The sequence below is a fragment of the Streptopelia decaocto genome (assembly GCF_964273445.1).
Source record: "Streptopelia decaocto genome assembly, chromosome: 1".
Lineage (NCBI taxonomy): Eukaryota > Metazoa > Chordata > Aves > Columbiformes > Columbidae > Streptopelia > Streptopelia decaocto.
Window position 1 is genome coordinate 103,211,327 of NC_138663.1, and position 23,541 is coordinate 103,234,867.

Sequence of the window (23,541 nt, forward strand, 5' to 3'; positions counted from 1 at the left end):
TATCTAGATTCCTCTAACACAAAATAAGTATATCTGTGGATTGAGTCCCTAAATCTTGAGATAAATCTACTAAAACTAATCAGATGAATATTCCTTTAGTATGTTAGTATTACTCTGATCTTATGGCTCGAGAACAGAGGAAAACTGTTTTGCCTTGAGCTATCGCTGGCGTCAGTGTTTCAACTGAGATTGAATCTTCAGGTCCACACTCCTCGTTCAGAGCAGTGGTGCTGTCAGAAAGAATTTGTGGAGCAGGTGTGCTCATGGCCATGTAGGAGTGTATTACTACAGTCCACCCACTTCTACCCTCAGGAGTTTTCAAAATGCACACTGTAGTCTGCTTGAGCTCCATGTTATGATATCATTCTCAGGAGATTTTTTCTTCAGAAGTTAGTTACAATGTTAGAACAGGAAAAATAAATTCAAAACTCTGCAGGATTACGTCTGACTGTGTAAACACACATCACTCTCAAACGCTTGTACCGTAAGCATAGCAGAAAAAAGTAATGATGGCTTTGTGACATGCTCCTTACATTTCTATTTTTATTTCTTGTTAAAATATTTATATATATATATGTACATAAAGCCTATCAGACATAAACTAAGATTTCAGTGTTGTATTGCTTCTAACAATGACACTTTCAGAGACAAAGCATTTCTAAGTGCATTGGCGTGATGACTGATACATTTATGAAGGTACATATTGAAAAAGATAGTGTAATCTTATTGGCATTATTTATGCTTTTGGTATAATATATATCATTGTATGGAAGCTCTTTCATGAATAAGGATTTTTCAGACTGGTTTTTGTTGTCTAAATCATCAACTACTGAAGTTCATGAAAACAGTGTTATTTTTAGATATTTCCAAACAATTTACTGATTTAACTTATTTATGATTGCTATGTCATGGGAGGAAAAAATCCCTCTGCTTTCCATAGGCTTCATTATATATCTTATTTCAAAGAAAACTGAAGGCAGTTACACAACTAGTTGTAGCAATTTTATTCTATCAGCAGTTGCTGATAAAAGGTCCCGCCTTCTTTTCTGCATGATGAAAATCAAGTGATTTCCTAGATTTATGACTAAAACTGTCCCATATAAACTTATAAGACACTCTCAGTTTCTAAGACCAAGAAACAAAGGAAAGTATGCTTAGTGTTAGTGTATCCTCACGAGATGTGACAATATTTTATAAACTCTGAACTGGAAGTAGCTATTTTAATTGTATGAAACAACATCATCATAAAAAGTACAGTGGCTTGTGAAAAACAGATACAGGCTTTTTCAAGTAACTTTAACCAATATACTATTCTTGAGACCTCTCTCAGGTCTGTCTCGCTTTGATTAGTAGACTTTCCTGTTTTGTCTCACATCTACCCAACAGCAAAAAGAAAACTATAAACAAATCAAGAAAAATCACATTCCTAGTGATACTGAAAAGCCTCATCCTGTTGGGTTCAGACACTGCATTGGTTTGGATGTCAGAAATATTACGTCAGGGCCGAAGCAAACCTCATCACTACTGAATGAAGAATGAATGGTGGGAAATGCTGAAGCTTGGAGGGGCTCATTCACAGAGTTTGCATATTGGACAAGCTGCTTTCTGCAGCTCTAACTAGACCGGAAATATTTATTTACATTTCAGGATAATAAGTTCTTCAGACTATGCAGTTAAGTAGCCTAACTAAGCCCAGGTCAGCTCATCCATTTTCCAAGTCAAAAGTACAATGCTGCCATTTTAATGTACTGCTGCTACCACAAAGAAAATCCTAAATGTGAGGAGTTTGTACAGTTGGCAGAATTATTTGACAACATATTCCTTCAGATAGAAATATTATTAAATATTTTCCTTTTAAATGAAGAATAGATATAATCCTAAGAGAGTGTTCACAAGAACGTAAAATGTTGTAATTTCAGGTAGATATGTCAGGTAAATAGCAGGGAAAGGTGAGTGACATGAAGCTCTTATTTGCTGACTTTGGAAATTCAGGATAAGGAGAGTATGCATTAGCATCTTTCATTCCCTCGAGAGAGTTTAGACCCTAAAAGCTCTTTCCACACTCCCCTTTAATAGCCAGTTCTTGGCACAGCGTTAATGTTGGTTCTAAATGAACCTCTAAGTAATTGCTGCCTCTCCCAGTTGTGACTAGCAGACCACTGAGCAGAAGAATGCAATTAGAACAATTTTAATGGGATGCAGAGAGTCAGGAGTGAATGAAGGCACACACAGAGAAAAGCATACGGTAGACAGAAAAAAGATACAGTAAATAAGAAGTGCTGATTTAATTTCTTCTGTACAAATCTGGCTTCACTGGAATTAGCAACTATTCATGAGTACATTAGAAATAATTGATTTACATATCAGAAGCAATTTATTTAAATTGGTAGTTTTTTAGAATCTTTGTTGAAATTGTGTATATCTAGCTGCAAAGCTTTTTGACTTTCTAGGTACTTCTGAGTTAATCTGCAGCATTTGAAAGAGGGTTATATTTAAAACTGGAGGTTGCAGTTAATATTATTTCTTCACTGAAGTAATTTTGATTTGGAAAATGTACCAGTTTTGTTTGTTTGGTTCAATACAGCATTTAGACTGCTTTATTTTCAAATGACAACTCTTACGTTCAAAGAATAACGTAAAAGTTTGCTGTAACACTGGTACTGTAGTAAGTCTAAGAGCATAAAGCAAGATAAAGTGGGCTTTCAGTTTGGGTAAGTGGCTTAGTAACCTTCTTTACATGGCATTTCTGTAGGACTACAGAGTGAACATTTTTTTGAGACAGCAGTGGAATGATTCACGTCTGGCTTACAGTGAATATCCAGATGATTCCTTGGATTTGGATCCCTCTATGTTGGACTCTATTTGGAAGCCGGATTTATTCTTTGCCAATGAGAAGGGAGCAAACTTTCATGATGTCACGACAGACAACAAGCTGCTGAGAATTTCTAAAACTGGAAAAGTGTTGTACAGTATCAGGTAAAGCAGTTAACTTTTTTTTTTTTTTTCCTATTAATCCCCCTCCTCCCCCCTCACTCCCTGTTTTTCTGGATGTAACTATGCATACATAAAATAATGTACATATTTGCCTTTTTGTTATCCTGTGTGTACAACTGAAATGAGACTTACTTTTAGCAGGGTAGAAGGAAAATTTGCTTATGTTCTTTCACTAAGCTTTTACTTTTCAAAAAATAGTCTGCAAGTGCCACAGCAGTTCTTCTTAGTCTTGTTGGAAATTTGAGGCTGTCTGAAACTTTAATGGTATGCCTCAATAATTCCCATTAAAGTCAGTTTGAGTCACTCCTCTTACAAAGAGAGGAAACCAAGTCCTTAGTAGTTTCTGGATTGCAATTTAAAAGTAAAGAGAAATAGTATTTTAAATGACTGTTCAACACCTTAAGTAAAAACGTGCTTGAAAAGCAATAAACTTGACATGCAAGTTGCTGGATAATTGGAGCTATCTATTTACATTTTAAAAGAACTGGAATTATGGAAAATGTTTTTTAATAAGTGCATTGATGTGTGTATCATGTGACTGGATTTAGGCTGAATTAATAAACACTGACAAAACATGATTTGGTATGACCTGATGAAACGAGACATATGCAGAAAATCAGAATTGCATTGGACAGGCATAAATAGTAGCAAATAATCTGCAGTATTTATTTGACATTCAGCTTACTGTGCACCACTAATTGCTTAATATAAGTAGTCAAAGATACATAACACTGTATTATTGTACTTAATTTTTAAGTAATTGCTGTGTTTTATTTGTTCCTGGGAATGCTTCTTAGCTTTTGCCTTTCTCACATTGTGGAAAGTAAACATGACTGCATTTCTTTAAAAGGTTTTTTAGTGAATTTGCTTATCTGTAAGGCAGATTACTTTAGAAGGCAGTTGTTTCTGAATGGACATTCTGTTTGTGACCTGCATTTTCATTAAGGAATTATTATTGATCCAGGTTCAGGACAGCTGTGTTCCTTAGGATGTTAAATGAATAAATAATAACACTTCATCCATTTACTTAATCTTGTTCAAATTCCTTGAGAAGATCCCAGTAATATTTGGATGGAAAGTAAATATTTATTGAGTAAGATTTCAAATTGGTGTACCTGAACAGTTTAAGAAAAATAATAGGATACCAGGATGAAACTAGCACTAGCAGAGTGATAAATATGCTGTCACTAGCAAATATTTCTTGTTTCACCCTGGGAAAGAAATGAATGCATCTATTTGTTTGAATGACATCAGACACCATCTTATCGGAGGCAATAGTGCAGTTAGGTGCTGTTCTGAATGCAGATGAATAATTTTCCTGACATTCGTCCATGCAGAAAGAGTAATATTTTGAGCTGTCATATCACATTTGTAAAATTCCCACATCTAAATGCAAACTAATCTGAAGCACAGCAGGTAGATTTCCAATGGAGTACTAAACAAAACTCATTGTTTCTCATTTGTATCGCACAGCAGTAATAGAGGGGTATCTGGCACCTCTAACATGGCATATAAAGAAGAAAACTTTCCAGAGTACAGAAACTTGAAGTCAGAAGCAATTAGAAAAACTTGTCTAGATACTGGGCTAGATGAATCTGTGTGTTGCCAGTCACTTCTACTTGTGCTGTGCAGAAGCAAACAAGAATATTTTAATGATTGTTTTCAGTACATTGAGAATGTTACAATGCTTCCAATTTAATTACTGCACCTGACATCAAGATATTTAGCATTTAGTGTGCTGTAAATGTTTAAAGCACTTCACAGACATGTCTGAGAAGTAGAGGTGTAAGATGCTTTGTCATATTTCCAAACTTAATAAAAGCAAGGTCAAGTTAATCTCACATAAATATAAACTGCTCTCTACATAAAATGAATTTTTAATTGCTTCCAGTAATGAATGGGTAAGAAGCAAGGTGTGTGTATTATATGACAGTGGTATTCTTCCTCCCTATACACTGCACAGAAAACACGGAAATATGCTACACAGGAGGCAAAACCGGCTTATGGTGTTAAATGTTCCCAGATGCCAACCCTGCCCTTTCTGAAAAGAAGGCAGAAGGCCACCTGGAACTAGGCCCCACGGTCCATATTTCACTAAAACAAGACACTTGGTGTAGGATATGGATACTCAGTTAAGCCATGGAAGGGTCAGTGAGGGTCTGGCCCATATGTTACCTCTGGCTTTGGGAATTATGTAAGCCTATGGCAAGCAAGAGGCTCTTCATCTTTCTCTCAGTAAGGGATTAGCCATGTTGCATTCACTGGTGGTGATAAGCATGACATAAATTTCCATCATAGTTTACCTTAGAGTAATAAGCTAGGATGCTCATGCTTGCAGACTCCTAGGTCTATATTTAATTCTCTTGGAGTTGTTATAGAAAATAAAGCCAGAGTTGTTGTTGGTTGATGCACCCACCTATGAATCATGTAAGTTTAGAAGTCCAAACTTATTTTTAGATATTTGCTGCATGCTCAAATGACTACTTTGGGATGTGTTTTCATCTCAGCTAGCACACTATGTAGAGCCCGAGGTTCTATATCCGAATAACTGGTCTAAACCTTTGAGTACTGCAGAAAGAACTAGAACCCTGTGGAGGGAACCCAGCGCTACTCAACACTGTAAATATAATCTATTACACTAGAGATGTAAAAACCAGCTCTTAGAGGTGCATATATTTTGAGAAGTCAGCAGTTATAGCAAAGCTTTAAGTTGGTGCAAATTAATTTCAGTTTTGGACCATGAATTTTAAATCATTAGAACTATGTTCAAACACATCTTTATTAATCATAATAGGAACCATTACAATCAACACATTTTTGCCAATGAGAAATAAGTTTATTTATTCCTGTAGCATGAAAATTCATGCTTCAAGAATCGCGATGAACTCTAGGAAAGCATTTTCTGTATCCTGCTGGTTGTTGAAGGGTTTTCCCTGCAAAAAGCTGATGAAATGCTTGAAAAAGTGGCACTCAGTGAGAAGTCAGGTGAATATGGCAGATGGGGCAAAATGTTGTAGCCCAAATCGTTCAACTTTGTAAGCATTGGCTGTGTGACGTGTGGTTGGGGGTTGTTGTGGAGAAGAATTGGGCCCTTTCTGTTGATCAGTGCCAGCTGCAGACATTGCAGTTTTTGGTGCATCTCGTTGATTTGCTGAGCATACTTCTCAGATGGAATGGTTTTGCTGGGATTCAGAAAGCTGTAGTGGATCACACCGGCAGCAGACCACCAAACAGTGACCGTGACCCTTTTTTGGTGCAAGTTCGGCTTTGGGAAGTGCTTTGAAGGTTCTTTTTGGTCCAGCCGCTGAGCTGTTCATTGCCAATTGTCATATAATATCCACTTTTCATTGCACATCACAATCTGATGGAGAAATGGTTTGTTGTTGTTGCATAGAATAAGATGACACTTCAAAACAATCTTTTTGATTTTCGATTAATTCGTGAAACACACTTATTGAGCTTTTTCACCTTTCCAATTTGCTTCAAATGCTGAATGACCATAGAATGGTCGATGTTGAGTTCTTTGACAACTTCTTGTGTAGTTGTAGGAGGATCAGCTTTAATGATTGCTCTCAATTGGTCGTTGTCAACTTCCGATGGCTGGACACTACACTCCTTATTTTCAAGGCTCTCATCTCCTTTCAGACACTTCTGGAACCACCACTGCACTGCACATTTGTTAGCAGTTCCAGGGCCAAGTGCATTGTTGAAGTTGTGAGTTGTGTCTGCTGCTTTGTGACCCATTTTGAACTCAAATAAGAAAATTGCTCGAATTTGCTTTTTGTCTAGCATAACTATAAAATAAACAGCAAGTAATAAATCAGTAGCAAAAAAACACAAAGTGAGAAAAGCACATTAAAATTATATATAACATAACCATATTTATTTAAGAATATATTCCAATATCAATCGGCAAATTTCAACAATACAAAAAATGCAGTTACTTTTGCACCAACCAATATTCAGCAAGCAACTACATTTTAGTCAGGATCTGTCCCAGTTGCACTCTTTGAGCTTCAAAACAGTTAAATAGCTATAACTTTTATTTTAAAGCCCTCTGCAGAGAACAGTCAACAAGAGGGGTTTGTTCTAGCAGCGTTCAACAAAATTAGCTTAAGATGTGTATATTTTGTTTGCTGAAAAAATAATGAGAGTTAAAATCAGAACCCACATAATGTCATGCCCCAGACGCCTGTGACTCATCCACTCCCGACTCTTCAGTGATCTCTGCATGGATTGGATTTTGTAGGGGCCTATGCACTCGGAAATAGTGGCAGGGCTGTGTGATGATATTGAGAATCCTGTTTCTGGCAATCACATTCTGCATGACACCAGATTTTGCATTGCATACACTGCTGCAATGATTTTATATTCCCAGGGCAAAGATTTTATCTTCTCTGGCCCATTGCAGACACCCGGGACATCAGGAAAATGTTAAATAACCTCACAGGAGGCTTCACATTCTCTCCAATCCCTCCATTTGTGCTATCTGATTCCCACAAACTCATTTCAGGCTGCCAGCCAGCTGAGAAAATTAGCATCTGCTAAAAATCTTATTTTAGCAAAGTAATAGAAAATGAAATAGTTTTATTTAAGGTTTGTGGGGGTTTTTCTGCATTAATTGCCTCCCTCTTACTTTTAATATTTTCAGTGCATCTCAGCCATATGAGCTTGAAATAGGCGGTGATATAACTCATCTGTGATATTGATCCATGGCATTGAACCTAGAATATATTGGTCAGGAAGGTAAAGGGGTTGTAACCGTTTTTTTTTTTTTTTTTTTTTTTTTCCTGCTGCTCCAGAAAACACTCCCAATGGCCTGATAAGGTTGTAGAGCTGTGCTCTGAAATGTAGTGCCAGTGCATCTAGCCAGAAATAGTCACAAGGCAGATTACTTCATATTTTTAAAATATGCAAAGATTTTAGAAGGTATTGCATAATTTGACAAGAGAATCACTTGAAATCCTAAGGAGGAGATTTGTGCAAATTCATAAATTTCTCCCCCTATTTTTGGTATTCCTATACAAAGTGCAAGAAAACAAAGAAATAATTTCCACAAGTCTTTAAAGATATTTATTTTTCTCTCTTTATCTCCACAGGGCAAGAAATGTTACAGTTATGTAGATAATTAGGTCTTCATTGTTTCAACTCTTCACCTAGATTTAATTGTTGAATGTGATTAGGGATGTAGGGAGAGTGTCTGCTAGAGAGCAGTACTGTGCTGTTTAGGGCAGCACAAAATAGAAATAATTCGAGCTATTGGATTGCTCCCTCTTTGTGCAGCTGTTTTGGGGGTGATTACTAGCCCCTCCATTCAGCAACAAGTAGCTGATAGGATGAGCTGGCACACATAGAAGCCCTTTCCTACTTAAGCAACCAAAGAGAAGTGTCTGTCAAAACAGCACATTTCTTTGCAATACTACTTCCCATGCCTGCTGCACTACTCAGGAGTTTCTAAAATCAATACTTCCAGGTGTGGCCATCTTGCTGAATGACAGAGCACTGAGTCAACTTCCCCCTGCACGCCCACTGCTCCACACACAATTTGGGTCACATTATGAGTTATGATTACCATCATGCATAAGTTATCGAAACAAATCTACAGCACTTTCATAATTCAGGGTTTCTGAGTGAAAATTTTCAGTCTTCTGTGTACTTGTGTTCTTTGCTCTATGGGAAGAACACAGAAAAAAGATCAAGGAAATACATAGGTAACACTGATAGGCCCTCTGCAATAGACTTTTCATAGGGAAAAAGTCCACTATCCTTCAGATGTAAGATCTTTAGAATGTCTACTGTAGAATATACTGCCATGTTACAGAAAGTCAAGTGTGGGTTTTCTAAAACAATTTTGGGGTACAGACCTTATCAGCTTCATTGAAGCTTCGTTTACACCTGATGACATAGTTGCATGTAAGTCATCCATGGCACGGCACAGTCTACCCTCACAAAGTGGTCAGAAATCTTATGTTCTACAGCTCCATGTGCATCCTGCACTTTAATTTGATGACTCCAATTCTATTTTGCAACTTAATGTTGGGATTTAAGAGGATTTGGACTTTACTAGCAACATTGTCTTCCATGGGACAGATTAGCGGGGGGGGAGTGGGGCAAAGAGACTGTTACCATGATTGACATGGCTGTTTACTACGTAGGAACTCTTCTGTCCAACCTCACACAATCATATTTATCATCTCAGCTCCTACCAGAATAATAGTGATCATGACAAGGTGAGGATTTTCACTTGGAATTCAATCTCAGTCAGCACAAGAACATTTCCATAGAAAATTATTTAGTTATTCTATTAGCAAAACTGCACACTTTGCCATGCTAACCATCCTGACTTTCCAAGAGCATAAAATTTCTTCATATACCTTTAAGTAACTTTTTCACATTAAAGAAAAAAAAAAAAAGAATCAATACAGAAAAGTTAACTGAAATAGGGCACATATCTAATGAGGTTTTGGGTTTGACAGCTGTTATATATTATAGGCAGAAGCCTTATAGACATTGTATAAATAGTGATAGAATCACTAGACTTGATTAAACTGCACAATGTCACTGGGACACAGTGACTTCCCAAATTGTGGCTGCCTGCTATGTGAATCCAGCAAATTTGACAAATTTGTCTTCCCATGGGCATCATTACAATAATAACAATTGTTCCAAAGGCTAAAAAATTGCAGTCTTTTGTGGGACAAGCAGCCATCCTCTTTATGGCTGAACTCAGTGTCCTCAGGACCCACTCTTCACCCATCATTTTTCCTTCTTGACCTTACTTCTGCCCCTCCTCCCACCCCCATCCTCCTTCTTTTTGGGGTCTTTTAATTAAATGGCCTTAGATTTTTCTCATCCTTTGGGATGTTTTCCTAACACTCTTTTAATTAAGCCTTCCTATCATGCACTTTTGTCTTTCTCATTCCCTCCCATTCTACAAATCCAGATTGAAGATCTAGCCCTGGGTTTTCAATGCTCTTATTTTACTATTTTATCTAAATTACTTGTTTCGCATAACAAATAATAAAAGCTACAAAATACATAATAAAGCCTAATGCAGGTACTTTGTTATGCAACTCGCACAGCTATTGTAAAAACCCTATTGATCATCCTGCTTAAGAAAAGAATAATTTAAATTTTAATGACACAAAAATAGTTGCTTTTTCATGTAATAAGGCATTTAAAGCAAAGCAGCTATTGGACATTATACCTGAACATGTACTGCCTCACTTCTTCCTCTAATGCTGTGCACATCTCCATCTGACACACAAGAGCAGTGGAAGGTGAGGTAAATACAAACACAACAGCAGAGCTACTCTACACTGAAGGATAATACTGTCAAGACAACAAATGGCTCTGAACTGGCCACAGGTAAGCCTAAAGCAGAAGCTATAAAGTTTCCATCCGTCTACACATTAAATTCCTAGAATGATATTCCAATAGAAATGAGGGCAGAGGGGTAGGGGAGGGGAATGGAAGTAGATATCATTAAATGAATCTTGTTCATTTTTGAAAGGGATTAGATGATGAGACTATGTGTGATAGCAGATGACCAGATTTGATGGCCCAAGTTGTCACTTCTATAGCCCTGTATTCCTGTGTCTAAAAAAATAGGGAAGACTTTGTTCTAAGTGAAAAAGGGGGAAATGCTGCTGGAGACCAATTTATACACGAAGTTGTTCTTGGCTGATAGGATCAAAAAATATTGGCAGGTGGTTACTTCTATGCTAATGGGATAGTCACATAGCCAAGACACGTGACTGTGTACCTGCCCTCCTTATGGGTTATGGCAATGTCTATCCTCAATTGCTAGTGACCAGTCACTCTGTTTACCCTTTGAACTTGCACTGGAGCCATTAAAGGTTAGGTGTAAAATGATATAGGTGCAGGAGTCCTTTCTAAATTTTACAAAAGAGTATGTTTTCCTGGAACATGCTGCCAGGGATGAATGTCTTTTGCCAATTGCATTGTACTATATGGCTTACAACAGGGATGTCATCATGCCAGGAGGAAAGCAACACCATACTAAACACACACTGTAGGAAAATTAAGATAGAACATGACAGAGAAGAAAGGAGAGATGAAATACTGTTCTTCATGGAAAGGAAACAGGTGGTTACAGAATTTAGCTGTTACATGAAATCATACTTGAATTTAATTTCACGGATTTGTTTGAGCAATCATTGGAAAATCATTTGCTGGCAGCGCATGTGCTGGCATTGTGTCTCCACAGACAATGATTGCATTACAATGAGAGGTGGGATGTCTGTAATGAGAAATCCACCACCCAGCTTCATGCCAGCTTCTCTGTTGTTAAGCAGTGCATGAACCAAAGCAAAACAAAGCACTGGAGGGAGCGAGAACACGCTCATAAACAGCAGTATGTGAAACGCCAGCCTACATCATGCATTTTGCCATAGCAAAGAAGGCTCCACATCTCCTCTAAGCTTGACTTCAGCCCATTCCCATCTGACAGAAATTAAATTGCAGAATATGATGAATATTAGAGAGGAATTCCAGGTCTTCTCAAAAATCAGGGAAAAACCAGACAGTTTGACTGTTCCATTTAACAGGACAAAACCTATAGACTGTGAAAATTACCAGAATGAACATTCAAAACGATGAGTCAGGTCCCTGAAAAAATAATGAGATGGACTACAAAATGAATAGCCCTTTAAAAAAAGAATGTCATTGGGAATTTTTTTTTTTTTTTTTTGGCCTTCTGATAGATGAACAGTGTCTGTGCCCTTCTTTCAGAAACAGATCACTCAAAGAGAGGGGACTGGGCAGAATACAAGGAGATTTTAGATTCTCCTACCTGTTTCAGTGTCACTAGCCCAAATTGTATTTGCTCTAGTGTAATGCGATGCTGTTGTGGTTGCTGTGCAGCTCCATCTCCCCTGCCAGTTTAATGGGGAACTTTGTCTGCCTGTGCTTAGGTAATATTTAAATGTTATTTCAGCAGCTGTAAGGATCAGGAATTTAATCTTCCAAAGAAAAATGTACTGCTAAAAATAGCTTTACCTTTATTGTCAGGTTGGAGCTTTAAGAAAAAGTCTCAGAAATCTTGCAATATATGATAGTATATTTAGAATTGGCAATACTAGGAAAAAAAAAATCCCACTTCTCTCAATAAACCAAACACTGTGGGCTTTGCACATGTATAAGATTTTTCATAGAAATGGCACATAGCCAACATTAGCAGTGACCATGCATGTTCTACTCGTATTCTGGTATTTGCAGAATAAAATCCTAGAATGTGAAGTCTCCTGTCCCAATAGCTGAGCTGCAGATGGGTGTAGCTTGAAAGAATGAAGGGATAAGAATAGAAACAAAACGTTATTTTTGATACCATTCCCACTCATAGTGAGGCATTTGTTGCTTTTCATGCTCATGAGGCGATAATAATGCTTTTTTTTCTAGAGACAGAAGGGACTTGTACCCTTATCTCCAGGACTATTTAAATTTCCATCATTACTTTTATACTTAATAAGGATCACCTATTTCTCATTAGAAAAAAAAAAAACATGTGAGGACCATTCTGTAGTTCTCTCACAAACTGCCCCACTTGCAGGATAATTAATGAAAATGATGTCTCATATTGTGATCCACAGCACCCTTCTCTTGTGGGGCTGATGTCCTTCTCTGCAGTGAGAGTTGTCACCGACATCAAGGGAAGTTTTGAGGAGTCACAATGCATCAGGCTACACTGTGATAGGTGCTTGTAAAGAAGTGGGTTAGAATACAGTTTAATGGTTGTTGCAGATTAAACAACACATCAAATCCCAGTTAAAATTACATGTTCTCTTAAATTTATAAAAAAGATTATTGGATTATGTAATGTGTAAAACCAATTCCCTAAGGGTTTAATATGATACCAGCAGTTCTTCAGTTTTGTGTTGCAGACTGTTCACGAGCAGTCTGTATGTGTAGTATTCTGAAGCACTTTTTTAGCATTGAGAGATTATCAGAGAAGTAGCAGGATGGTGATGAGTATCAAGAGTACCAACATTCAAAACCCCTAAGAGAAAGGATGAGATTGGAGATCATCTTGAGAATAATCTGTTTACAAACATTTTACTCCTATTGATTTTTTTTTTTTTTTTTCTCTCTAATTAAAGAACTTCCCCCTTCACTGATGGTACTACTTTGGGGATTTGGTGTCTAGGAGCAGACTGGCTTCAAGGTTTGATACCCCAAAGAGAGCTGTGGTTGGGATTGGCAGGAACTGGGCAACAGCAAAGAGAAAGGGAAAAGATATGAGGACAGACCATCAGGATGCAAAGAGGTTGGGCTCTGGGTCATGTAGGTGTCCCTGGGAGAGACGTAGGTAGATGGGCAAACATAGGAGGAGTTGAAGAAAGTGTGTCCAGGGCCAGAGAAAGGACAGGACAAGGGCAGAAATGGGCAAAGCATTAATAGGAAGCACGATGTCTCAGCCTGACTTCTGATTTCAGGACTTGATTGCACTGCACGTGAATACTTCTGAGCTCCCTTGGCTGCACGTGTGTGTCACCCTCCTCCTCTGGCTTTTCCTCAGAGGACGATGGCTGGCTTCAGCAGCTATGTTTGGGCAGTGGTTGTGCCTGTGCTGAGCTCTGCCGCTGGCCTGTCTGAGGACACATCTGCTCTCTTCTGGAGAAAACACTGATGTTTGAAACAACATGGTCAGGTATTAAAGATCAACAGCATGAGGGGTTCTGATTAATTAAATGTTGTCAGGCTATTTATTTTTTTCCCACAGAATGTTTTATTTTGACTTCTGTGACAAAGGAGTCCACAGCCTGCAGGACTTTTACTGTCCTGCCTGCAGAAGTGAGAAATACAGGCTCTAAATGATGCTCTAAGGGGGTGACCAGAAATGAAAGTGGTTGAGATGGGGTGGGAAGACAGACAGGCCCAAGTCTGAATGATTTCTTAGGAAATTTCTTAGGAAATTCTGTTGAAATCAGGGGATGAAAGAGGGGAGTTTGAATGAAATGCTGAGTAAAGAAATCCCAGTAGTGCCCGCTGCACTTCGACAGCATTTAAAGAATCAGCAGGTGCTGCTCAGAAGGGCTTAGTGTGCGAGGGAATCCTCAGGAAGAGAGTCCGAAGTTTAAGACAGGCAATGCTGCCCTGGTATACTTGGATTACAGCCCTGCCTCTCCCACAACATTGTTCAGTAATATTATTGATTTCTTATTTAAAATTATTTGTGTCATTGTGCCAGCTGATTCTTTGTTTTCTGTGTCTGATTCTGCATTTTGTTCTCTTCATACTCTTATTTGCATTTTTCCAGGGCTCAGTTCTTCCTTGACAGCAGGATGGGTGAGGGAGCAGGGAGGGAAAGAAGAGAGCAATTTTGCCTCTCCTCCTAGGTGGAATGCTGGCCGTGTGCTGTGCCTGGAGTGCTGGGATGCTGGAGATGTGACTCTCTCCTTCTCCCTCATGACCCCTGTCTGCTCAGCTGGAACAGAGAAGGTGCCCAACAGCGGAGGTCCCCCTGAGCAAGCTGTGCCACCTGAGCCTGGCTAACTGCCTGGGGAAGGGGTGCTCAGGTAGCTGAAGACAAAATCAAGTCCTTTGTCAGCTTCTTCTCCTTTCAGCTTTAGAGATTGTTCATAAAACTGTTCCCATCAGTGTTTTATGGTGCTATGTCACCAAATTTATTGTTTATGCACCTCAAATGCCTTGGTGGTGGGTGCTTGAAAAATAAAATAATTGTTCTATAGCAGTTTCTTCTATTTTATTAACAATTAAAGTATATTAATCAATGTAATTTCCAGTTAAACCTGCACTTTGCACCAAACATCCAGAGCCTTTCTTGAATTTGCCAAGTGTAAGACATTCATTTTTCCAAAACATTTTCTGTGAATGACAGCATTATTATAGGCAATGTTGGTAGGTATATCTGCCTAATGCTTTCCGTTTCTGATCCTGTTTTCTTATTAATGTAAATATAAAGGTAGAGGCATAACACCTGGGTTTGGAAACAGTTGCAGGGTGATATTTTTACTGAAAAAGAGTCAACTGCTATAAATTGACCCACCATCATGATCTTCACTGGAGTTACTTCAGACTCCAGCAGCTGAATGATTAACATGCAGTAATCTTGTTGAAAATCAATGGGTCTGTGGACAATATCAGGCAATAAGCATTGGTTTCAATGCTTGCGTTACTCCCAGCAAAAGAGATTGCAGAGTCAAAGAGGTTAACTGTGAATGGCTACTCTGCTGAGATGAATAAGTAGCTAAAAGGGCAGGATCTCTCGAGCTAGCCTCATCAATACAGTGAAAATAAATTATTTTCCGTTTGTCAGGATGAGCAGAAAATAATACAGTCTTCCTGAAAGACACCACTGGTTGGGAAGAGAAAGAAGAGATGTCAACCTTTGTGTGAACCAACATAATGAGCATTTTCTCAGCTCACCTCCAGAAAAAAAGATAATTGATACATATAACTAGCATCAGTGGAAATAGATCAATTTATCCCTGGGAGACCTGAACGCTGCAGCTGGCTGTATTAACTTTCTCATGAGTTTGATATTAGAATGTCCTGTTCATGTATGTAGTCAAACCCCCAGATCATTTGAAGGTTTGGGGAGGTAGAAAGGGATGAAGGTGGAAGGAAGCATAGTCAGCATGCAGTCCACACAGTAAAATCTAAGGGTTGGATAGGCCATGCCTACTTCAGTGAGTACAAACAAATTTAGAAAGGATTCATTTGTGTAAAGGCATGTTTGAAATGAACTTAAAACATCTAAACCATATTTAGAAGATGACTGAAAAGAGACTCCAATATCTCCACATTTCAGAAAAAAATAAAAAAAAGCAGAAGCAGTCTTTTGTTAACACTGGAGATTAGCGATTTAAATAGCTCAGTCTTTAATCCAGGAAATTACCCAGTGAAAATGAGACGAGTTGACATTTGCAGGGCACTTAAAATATTTAGATGAGCAAACGGTAGCTTTCTAATGGCATTTGTATGTCTACTAGATATACATTTTTCTATAGATTATTAATTTTTTTTTTTTTAGTGCTTATGCTATTTTCTCATAAAGGTTAAATGAAAGTTTATTTACTACACTGGTGTTGAGAAGACTACTGGGGGCTTTTCTTCATCTCAGTGTACTTCACTGCCACAGACAACTGATCTCTAATTTCCTGATACCATCATCTTGTACAATGAAGCCTGTGTCAAGAGGAAAATAATATGACTTTTTCAATGTAGCACATGAGTAGGCAAAAAGAGAGTTGTGGAATGTGACTTTTGATCAGGATGAGACCATTCTGATCCCAGTTACCTCAATTTCATCTTCTTGTCATAGTGATTTGATGGTGGGACAGTAGGACTAGAAGTCCCAGTCAGGCTTTCCCCTGAAATACACATCATGAAGAAATAGACTGAAAGACCTTAGATCAGCTGTATGTGGTGAGAAGCATAAAATGGGAGACATGGGAGACAGAGCTTAGTGAAATATTTCTCCATACTGATGGCATTGGTCTGTGGGGCAACAATATACCTTTTAGATTAGCAGCTGGCCTGTGGGTTCACTGGTATAACTAGAAAAACTATTCTCATTGTACTCTGTCTGTGTTTCAGTGTACCTTTGAATCAGACAATATATTATCAGTCCTCAGCCTTGATGGTAAATGGGTGTAGGGGTCTTTGTTGATTTCTTTCTTTGTGTTGAAGTGCTTCTTGTGCTTAAGGTAATCTGAAATAAAAATGCACTCTTTTTATTTGATTTAACTCAAAATCTTAACAATTCTTCTGTTTTTCAGAGCAGCTAGTTGTTTGTAATCATGTCATCCGAGTATCTTGGTTTATTAAAAATGGTTTCTTTTTCCCACACAAAAAAGAAAAGAAATGAAGCAGAGGAGAAGTTTTGAAACACATTTCAATCAAATGTGGGAAAGTAAGCTGAACTACAAAAAAAAAAAAAAAAAAAGAAAAAAAGAAGAAGAAATAAACTAGAAATAAACTTTAAGAATATTCCCATCCAAGTAAAATTCTGCTTTACTGGGACAATAACAACTGAAAAATTAAAATAGAAATTCGGTTTGAATGATGTTCCTTTAGGCTTACTTTCTTCTGTCTGCATTCTTTAACTTTTAAATGCTGTGTGGTTCTAGCTTTTGTTGTATGTATTTTTTTCTTTCTTTTAATGGATAAGTAGTAAGAATGAAGAGTTGGAAATGGGCCTCATACACAACAAAAGCACTCTCTGTTGAAAAAAAAACCACAATGTGATTGTTGTTTCCTTCCTTTGCTTTTCCAAAACAAAGCCTGAAAATGTGTGTCCCATGATCAGTCATTTCAGCTTTTGCATTATATGGGTTCAGTATTATACATAAAACATACACTGGTACAATAGTGGGAGGCTTTTCTTGCTATCTTGATGTTGTCTTACCCGTCCTTGTTCTGCTGAGCCAACACAGCCAGCAAGTGCCTGGTTTGCTTATATGCTCTGTTTTCACAGCTCTTATATCATTAAAAGCTCAGAGGGTAGAGAGAGTCCAACTTCTGAGATGTTAAATTTCAGTCTTGATCCTTTAAACTGGAAATATGGGGGTTTGGATAAAACCTGTATATTTCTAATAGATTCTCTTTTTCCCCCTCCAATTTTAGGCTTACTTTAACCTTATCCTGTCCCATGGACTTGAAGAATTTTCCTATGGATGTACAGACATGTACAATGCAGCTAGAGAGCTGTGAGTGAACAATTGCTTTATCTAGCAAAGAACAAAATTTTGCCATAACATTTGGTGATTAGATAATATCTACACTGTCATATTTGTGTGGTGAGACTCAGCATTCCTATCTTTTAAGGGCAAATCAGAGAGGAACAGTGCTTTAACTGTCTATCACTGTACTGTGCAAGTCCCTTGTTTCTGTGCTGTTCCTACTCCCTTTCCCTCTCCCAGGGCACATCACCTCACCCATCAGGGCTGAGTCACTTCCATGGACAGCCACAGTGACGTTGTGTGGGAGAAATTAGATCTCAGAAAAGTAAGAGCAATTAGTACACAGCCAGGGATTAGCTATGTCTGATCAAGGCATGCTATGGCCTTTTGAAAAATGGAAGCAACACACTCGATGAAGCAGAGGTCCTATAGGCACAATTATACCGGTAAGCTGAACACAGCCAAGCCATGGACTTGGGTACCCCCATCTGTACCACATAGCTTTCAGCACACACATTTGCACCATTTTGTCCTGTGCCAGTTAACAACCAGACAAAAGAGTGGCTGGGATAATGGCATGTGCCAGTGACCATTCCCAATAGTCCGTAGCTACCAGACCACCTTGTTGTGTGTGGGGTTTTTTTGTTTGTTTGTTTCGTTTTTTTCTTTTACAAGGAAGAGAGAATGAGTTTAACTGGATGGGCATGAACTGCTGGCCAACACCTGCCTTTGTGGCCACAGTGGTCACAACTAGTCAAGTTTACCCATAAAGGTGTAGCTATTGCAGAAAAAAAATAGACCTCAGTGAGTCTGAGCCTCTCTCCTTCCCATCTACACCTGTCTGTGGGAGGTTCACATATTGCAAATGCTGCTGTTTTCCTTTTGGTGGGGCCCAGCATCCTGTAGTCTAGAAATTCTCATTTTGTTGGTGCCCACCAACTCCATCATCAAAGAATAATGAAAAAAAAGCAAAATGCAGGCTGATACATATGCATAGAGGAATGCCATTTCAGTTGTAAACAGTATCTTTAATGGGCCAGCAAAAATATTTTTAGTGGCAAACCAGGGCAGTATTTCAGAACATAATGGTATTACTTGTTGCTCTTAATAGAATAATAGTGCAGTAACAGTAACTAGCAAATAACAGCAATAGTGCTGTTGTTAATGAGACAGTTTAAAAATATAACTGAGATAACATGTATTGAGATAAAAGACATACTCCTCAGACATAATAATATTGGCTTTTGATGTTTTCTGGTCAGTTACCATCTAACAAATTCTGATTTCTTTATTGTAGTTGGCTACACTATGAATGATCTGATATTTGAGTGGCTAAGTGATGGACCTGTGCAAGTTGCAGAGGGTTTAACCTTGCCACAGTTTATTCTGAAAGAAGATAAAGAACTTGGTTATTGCACAAAACATTACAACACTGGTGAGCTTTATTTCATTTTTATTCTATTAATTGCTCTAATGGTGTCTATTGTCAATTTGTAAATGAAAAAGGTGGATAAATGAAAAAATATTTCAAAACTCAAATTTGATTCAGCTGCACTTATTTTTAAATCTGAAAAAAAAAGAAATTTTCCTCCCTTTTATTTTTGTTTGTTTGAAAGATTTTGTTTCCAAATTCCCTTTCATTTCATTAAAGATACTCCAATATACCTATTCTAATATCCTTAAAATCATTAAGGAATTTAAAATCTTTAAAAACAGATTAAAAAATCTACTTGCTTTTATTTCTTTAAAATGAAACTTTTTAACAAACTGAATCTTTTATTAAATATTGATTCAATGCTTTTAAAGTACTGATTTTTCTGAACTTGATTTAATTCTCCAGTATACCAAAGTGCCAATGAGGAAAAACATCACATTTTCACCAGCTTGTATGTGTGGTCTAATTCATGAAATGTTGTATTTGAAAAGACAATGCTTTCATTGTTGATCTGAATAGTATACAGGCATGACATGTTGGGAAAGTAAATATTTGCTTAATACTATAACCTTTTTCTTATATTTACTATTTTGAAGTTTCAAATGCTCTGTTTTCTATCTTTAGCTTTACATAAGAAAGAGAACTCGGTTAAAATTTGGATTTAGCTGCTTGGAGTTTATTTAATAGGGACAGCATTTAGAGAATGGCTTGCTGGGTGCTTGCTGGGATTAGATATAATCCCTCTCATCTAAAATAGCTTTTTCATCATTTCAGTCTAAGAGCCAATCTGGTTGCATCAAATATATTTGGCAGAGGTTCTGCCACTGCCAAAAATAAGTCACATTCATTTATTAGGAAAACAAAATTATTGTTTTTACTTTTTAAACATACAGCTTCTCATTTTGGGGCCCAAATTGCCAAGGAAGGAAAACTTTGTGATTCCATAGTCCAAGACACACGGAAAGGGGGACTGCTATGACCTCTCATCTTTTCTCACACTTAAAGGAGATAATTGAGAATAAATTCCAATAGGCAGAGCTTGCTCATTTGTAATTTGGCTGATACAAAGTTTAGCCGTTTCCCTGTATGTAACTCAAACTCTGAATAAGTGCTTCTCTAATTATGGTCAGATAACCATTTTGCAGAGTCAAACACTGAAAGTAAGAGAGGGGGAAGAGCATGAGCAATAGCTTCCTTGAATACCCACAAAGATTCCCCAAAAAGATAAAAGTGCAAATTAGTAGCTCCCATTACATGTAGTTGAACAGAATGAATGTTTAATCATCCAAAGTTAAAACTGTGTGTGGGGAAATAAAAAGAAATATTCAAGCTAAAGAAAACTTTGCCTACAGGTATGTACTTGGGTCTAGTCTCTGTAGCATGCTCCTTCTGGTTTGCTGTGAAATTAAAATGTGGATAAAAGCTGTATTATTCAGCCTTCTCCTACCCACAATGCAAGGTGCTCTGTCCATGTTGCACCATCTGGAGAGCATGTGACATATTGGGCTACTCCAATGCCATTGCTGCCACATGTCCCCACCCCACACCTTTGAGTCCCTAACTGTACAGGCAGACTGGTCAGGGTCAGTCACTATCCAGGCCTCAGGGTCTGTCTTCAGGATCACAGGTCAGGCCACTTGTATATAAGCTTCTGTCCTGCCAGAAGATATTATTCAAGACTGAGAGTTGTGTTTGTTCAGCCTGGAGAAGCGAAGGCTCCAGAGAGACGTTGCAGGCTTTCAGTACTTAAAAGAGGCCTGTAAGAAAGATGGGGACAGACTTTTTAGTAGTGCCTGTTGCGATAGGCCAAAGGGTAATGGTTTTAAACTAAAAGAGGGAAGATTCAGACTAGACATGAGGAAGACTTTTTTTACAATGAAGATGGTGAAACACTGGCCCAGGTTCCCAGAGAGGTGGTAGATGCCCCATCCCTGGAGACATTCCAGGCCAGGCTGGATGGGGCTCTGAGCAACCTGATGTAGTTGAAGATGCCCCTGCTCATTGCTGGGGGTTGGACTAGATGACCTTTGGAGGTCCCTTCCAACCCAAACTATTCTATGATTCCGTGATTCCTCCTGTCTTTGCCAAACAGCCTTTACGTCCTGCTTTGTGCCAACACTCTCCCCTGCCATTCAGATTTCTAGACCAGAAAAAAACTTGTGCATGCATCACGAAAGGAGCAAACAGTCTAATTTCACCTGAAAGGATGAGCAAGAAAAAGTACATCCTCATGCATTTGACCAACCAACACTAAAGGGGTCCTTTGAAACCAATAGCATAACATCTCAGGAACTGCAGACATTTTTGTACTTTGATTAGTCTGCCTCAAGTGAGAGCCTTCACAGTACCTAAACCACAGGCAGGATACACAGTAATTTGGAGAGCAGCACAGAGTGCAAACTGTTGCAACTCAGGACTCCGCATTCCCTGCTGCACAACTAGTTCCACTGTCAGGCAATCCTAAACTTCTGTCCTCCTCTACTGCTGTAGAGCAGCTATTTTTTGTTTGAAGTATCACTTCCCATGAGAGATAGTTGCAGGTTTCATGGAGTTAGACTTTTGGCAAAATTCAAACCAGGTTTTGAGCTGATTCTGCCATAAGAAGTAATCTGCAGACACAGGCAAATGACATGACCAGAATGAGAAGGGGTGGGATCTACCACAGGACTGTAAGCATGTTTATGATTTGTCTGCTTAATTACATGTTTGCTTAATCTCATGTCATTAAAAGACTGAAATACTGCACCCTTTTAAAACTAAATAGTGTATTTGACTAAAGTAAAATCTTACTAAATTTTGAGAAAATAAATGTTGCATTATATTTTCCAGAGGTGAAACAGTTGTGCTAATATTAATTTTCTTGGTTAATTTGAAGAACTGGGCATACTCTGCTTCAGTAGTCCCATGCATCCCCCAAGTTAGCATGCAACAAATGGCTGACTCTTATTTATGTACAAGGAATTGCTTATAGTGTTAGGTTAGGAAGCAAGCCATGCATCTGACTTATGTTTAGAAAAGAGGATAAAAATGTACAAAAAGCATTTATGAAAGTAATTTCATGTTCTAGGAAAGTTTACATGCATTGAAGTCAAGTTTCATTTGGAGCGTCAAATGGGATACTATTTAATCCAGATGTACATTCCTAGCCTGCTGATTGTCATTTTGTCCTGGGTTTCTTTCTGGATCAACATGGACGCTGCTCCAGCTAGAGTTGCATTGGGTATCACTACAGTTTTGACAATGACCACGCAAAGTTCAGGATCTAGAGCTTCCCTCCCAAAAGTAAGGAAATATTTTTGTACCACTTATTTGTTGTTAAAAAGAAATATTTGTACTAATTGTGAAGTTTTTGAAAGATCTGTGTAAACATGCATCTGATAAGAATACAGGAGAAAGTGGTAGTAGTGTGGTGTTAAACTGTTGCAATGCCCTTGTATTCGGATTAAGGCAGGTTTCTGCTGGTTTGTGGGATGGCTGGAGGGTTCAAAGGTATGGATTTTTAATGAGGTTTTACTAGGTTTGACACTAAGTCTTCAGCATGTAGAAGCCAGATTTTTTCTGAAGTATTTAGGTACCTGACTGGATTTCTGAAAGCACTTTCATGAAAATTGGACATTCTATCTGACTGGAGACTTGATAAACTCTGTCTGGTCCTTTCTGGAACATTAGAATCTCCAATATCTTGATGTTTTTAAATATGTCTCTTAGTCCAATGCATATATAAACGTACATAAATATATGTATGCATATATAAAATACATACATATAAATGTATACACCTAGAGGGTTTATCCGGATAATCTTTTCAGTTAGGAACTACTGATGTCTTTGTTTCACAGGAAAATTTGTCCATGTTATCATTTAAGTGTCATCTGCAGACCTTCATCCTGCCTGTGCACCAAGATATCCTCTCACTCTAATTTTGTGGTGTTTTTAATCCTGGCTAGATGCTGTAGATGGGTTTACACATTACAAACTGGATTCTTTGTTTAGTCAGGCTGACAGCTCTTTTCAGCATGGGCACAGCCTGAATGCTTCTGCTGATAGCATTCCCAGCAAAATTTCGTGTGCAGGCTCAGGCTTTGTACAATTTTCTGGAAGACAGCTCAAAGGTAGATCAGTTTACAATAGTCTAAGGAGTCACGAGATATACTCCCTGAAGTGTCCTCTTTACAGCAGTCCAGCATTGCAGGGACCAGGATCACAAAATTGCTCTAGCAGCAGTGAAGGCACGAATTTTGAATGCTTGTACAGATCATGATCTATTCCAAAAAGCATTTGTATTTTGTTCTACTTTACCCTTGGTATCGTAGTCTCATTCCAAATACTGTAATTTGTTCAAATGGAACATAAATAGGGCAACTTCAAAAGCTGCACAGATTGTGTTACTCTTCTATTGTTAACGAGAAAGTATCACTCAAAAATCTGGTGACTACAACAGTTGTT

General features: G+C 38.1%; 1 protein-coding gene across 2 annotated transcripts in view; it reads left to right on the plus strand.

Annotated features, from left to right (window-relative positions):
* The window catches only part of GLRA2 (glycine receptor alpha 2), a gene marked incomplete at both ends in the record, with an annotated part of 127,017 nt that overhangs the window by 25,814 nt on the left and 77,662 nt on the right, over positions 1 to 23,541 (plus strand). For both annotated transcript variants that reach the window (XM_082051837.1, XM_082051836.1), the window contains 4 exons: positions 2,753 to 2,976; positions 17,605 to 17,687; positions 18,958 to 19,095; positions 22,163 to 22,377. In XM_082051837.1, coding sequence (XP_081907963.1) covers positions 2,753 to 2,976; positions 17,605 to 17,687; positions 18,958 to 19,095; positions 22,163 to 22,377 — 660 coding nt within the window. The remainder of the gene's footprint in view (positions 1 to 2,752; positions 2,977 to 17,604; positions 17,688 to 18,957; positions 19,096 to 22,162; positions 22,378 to 23,541) is intronic.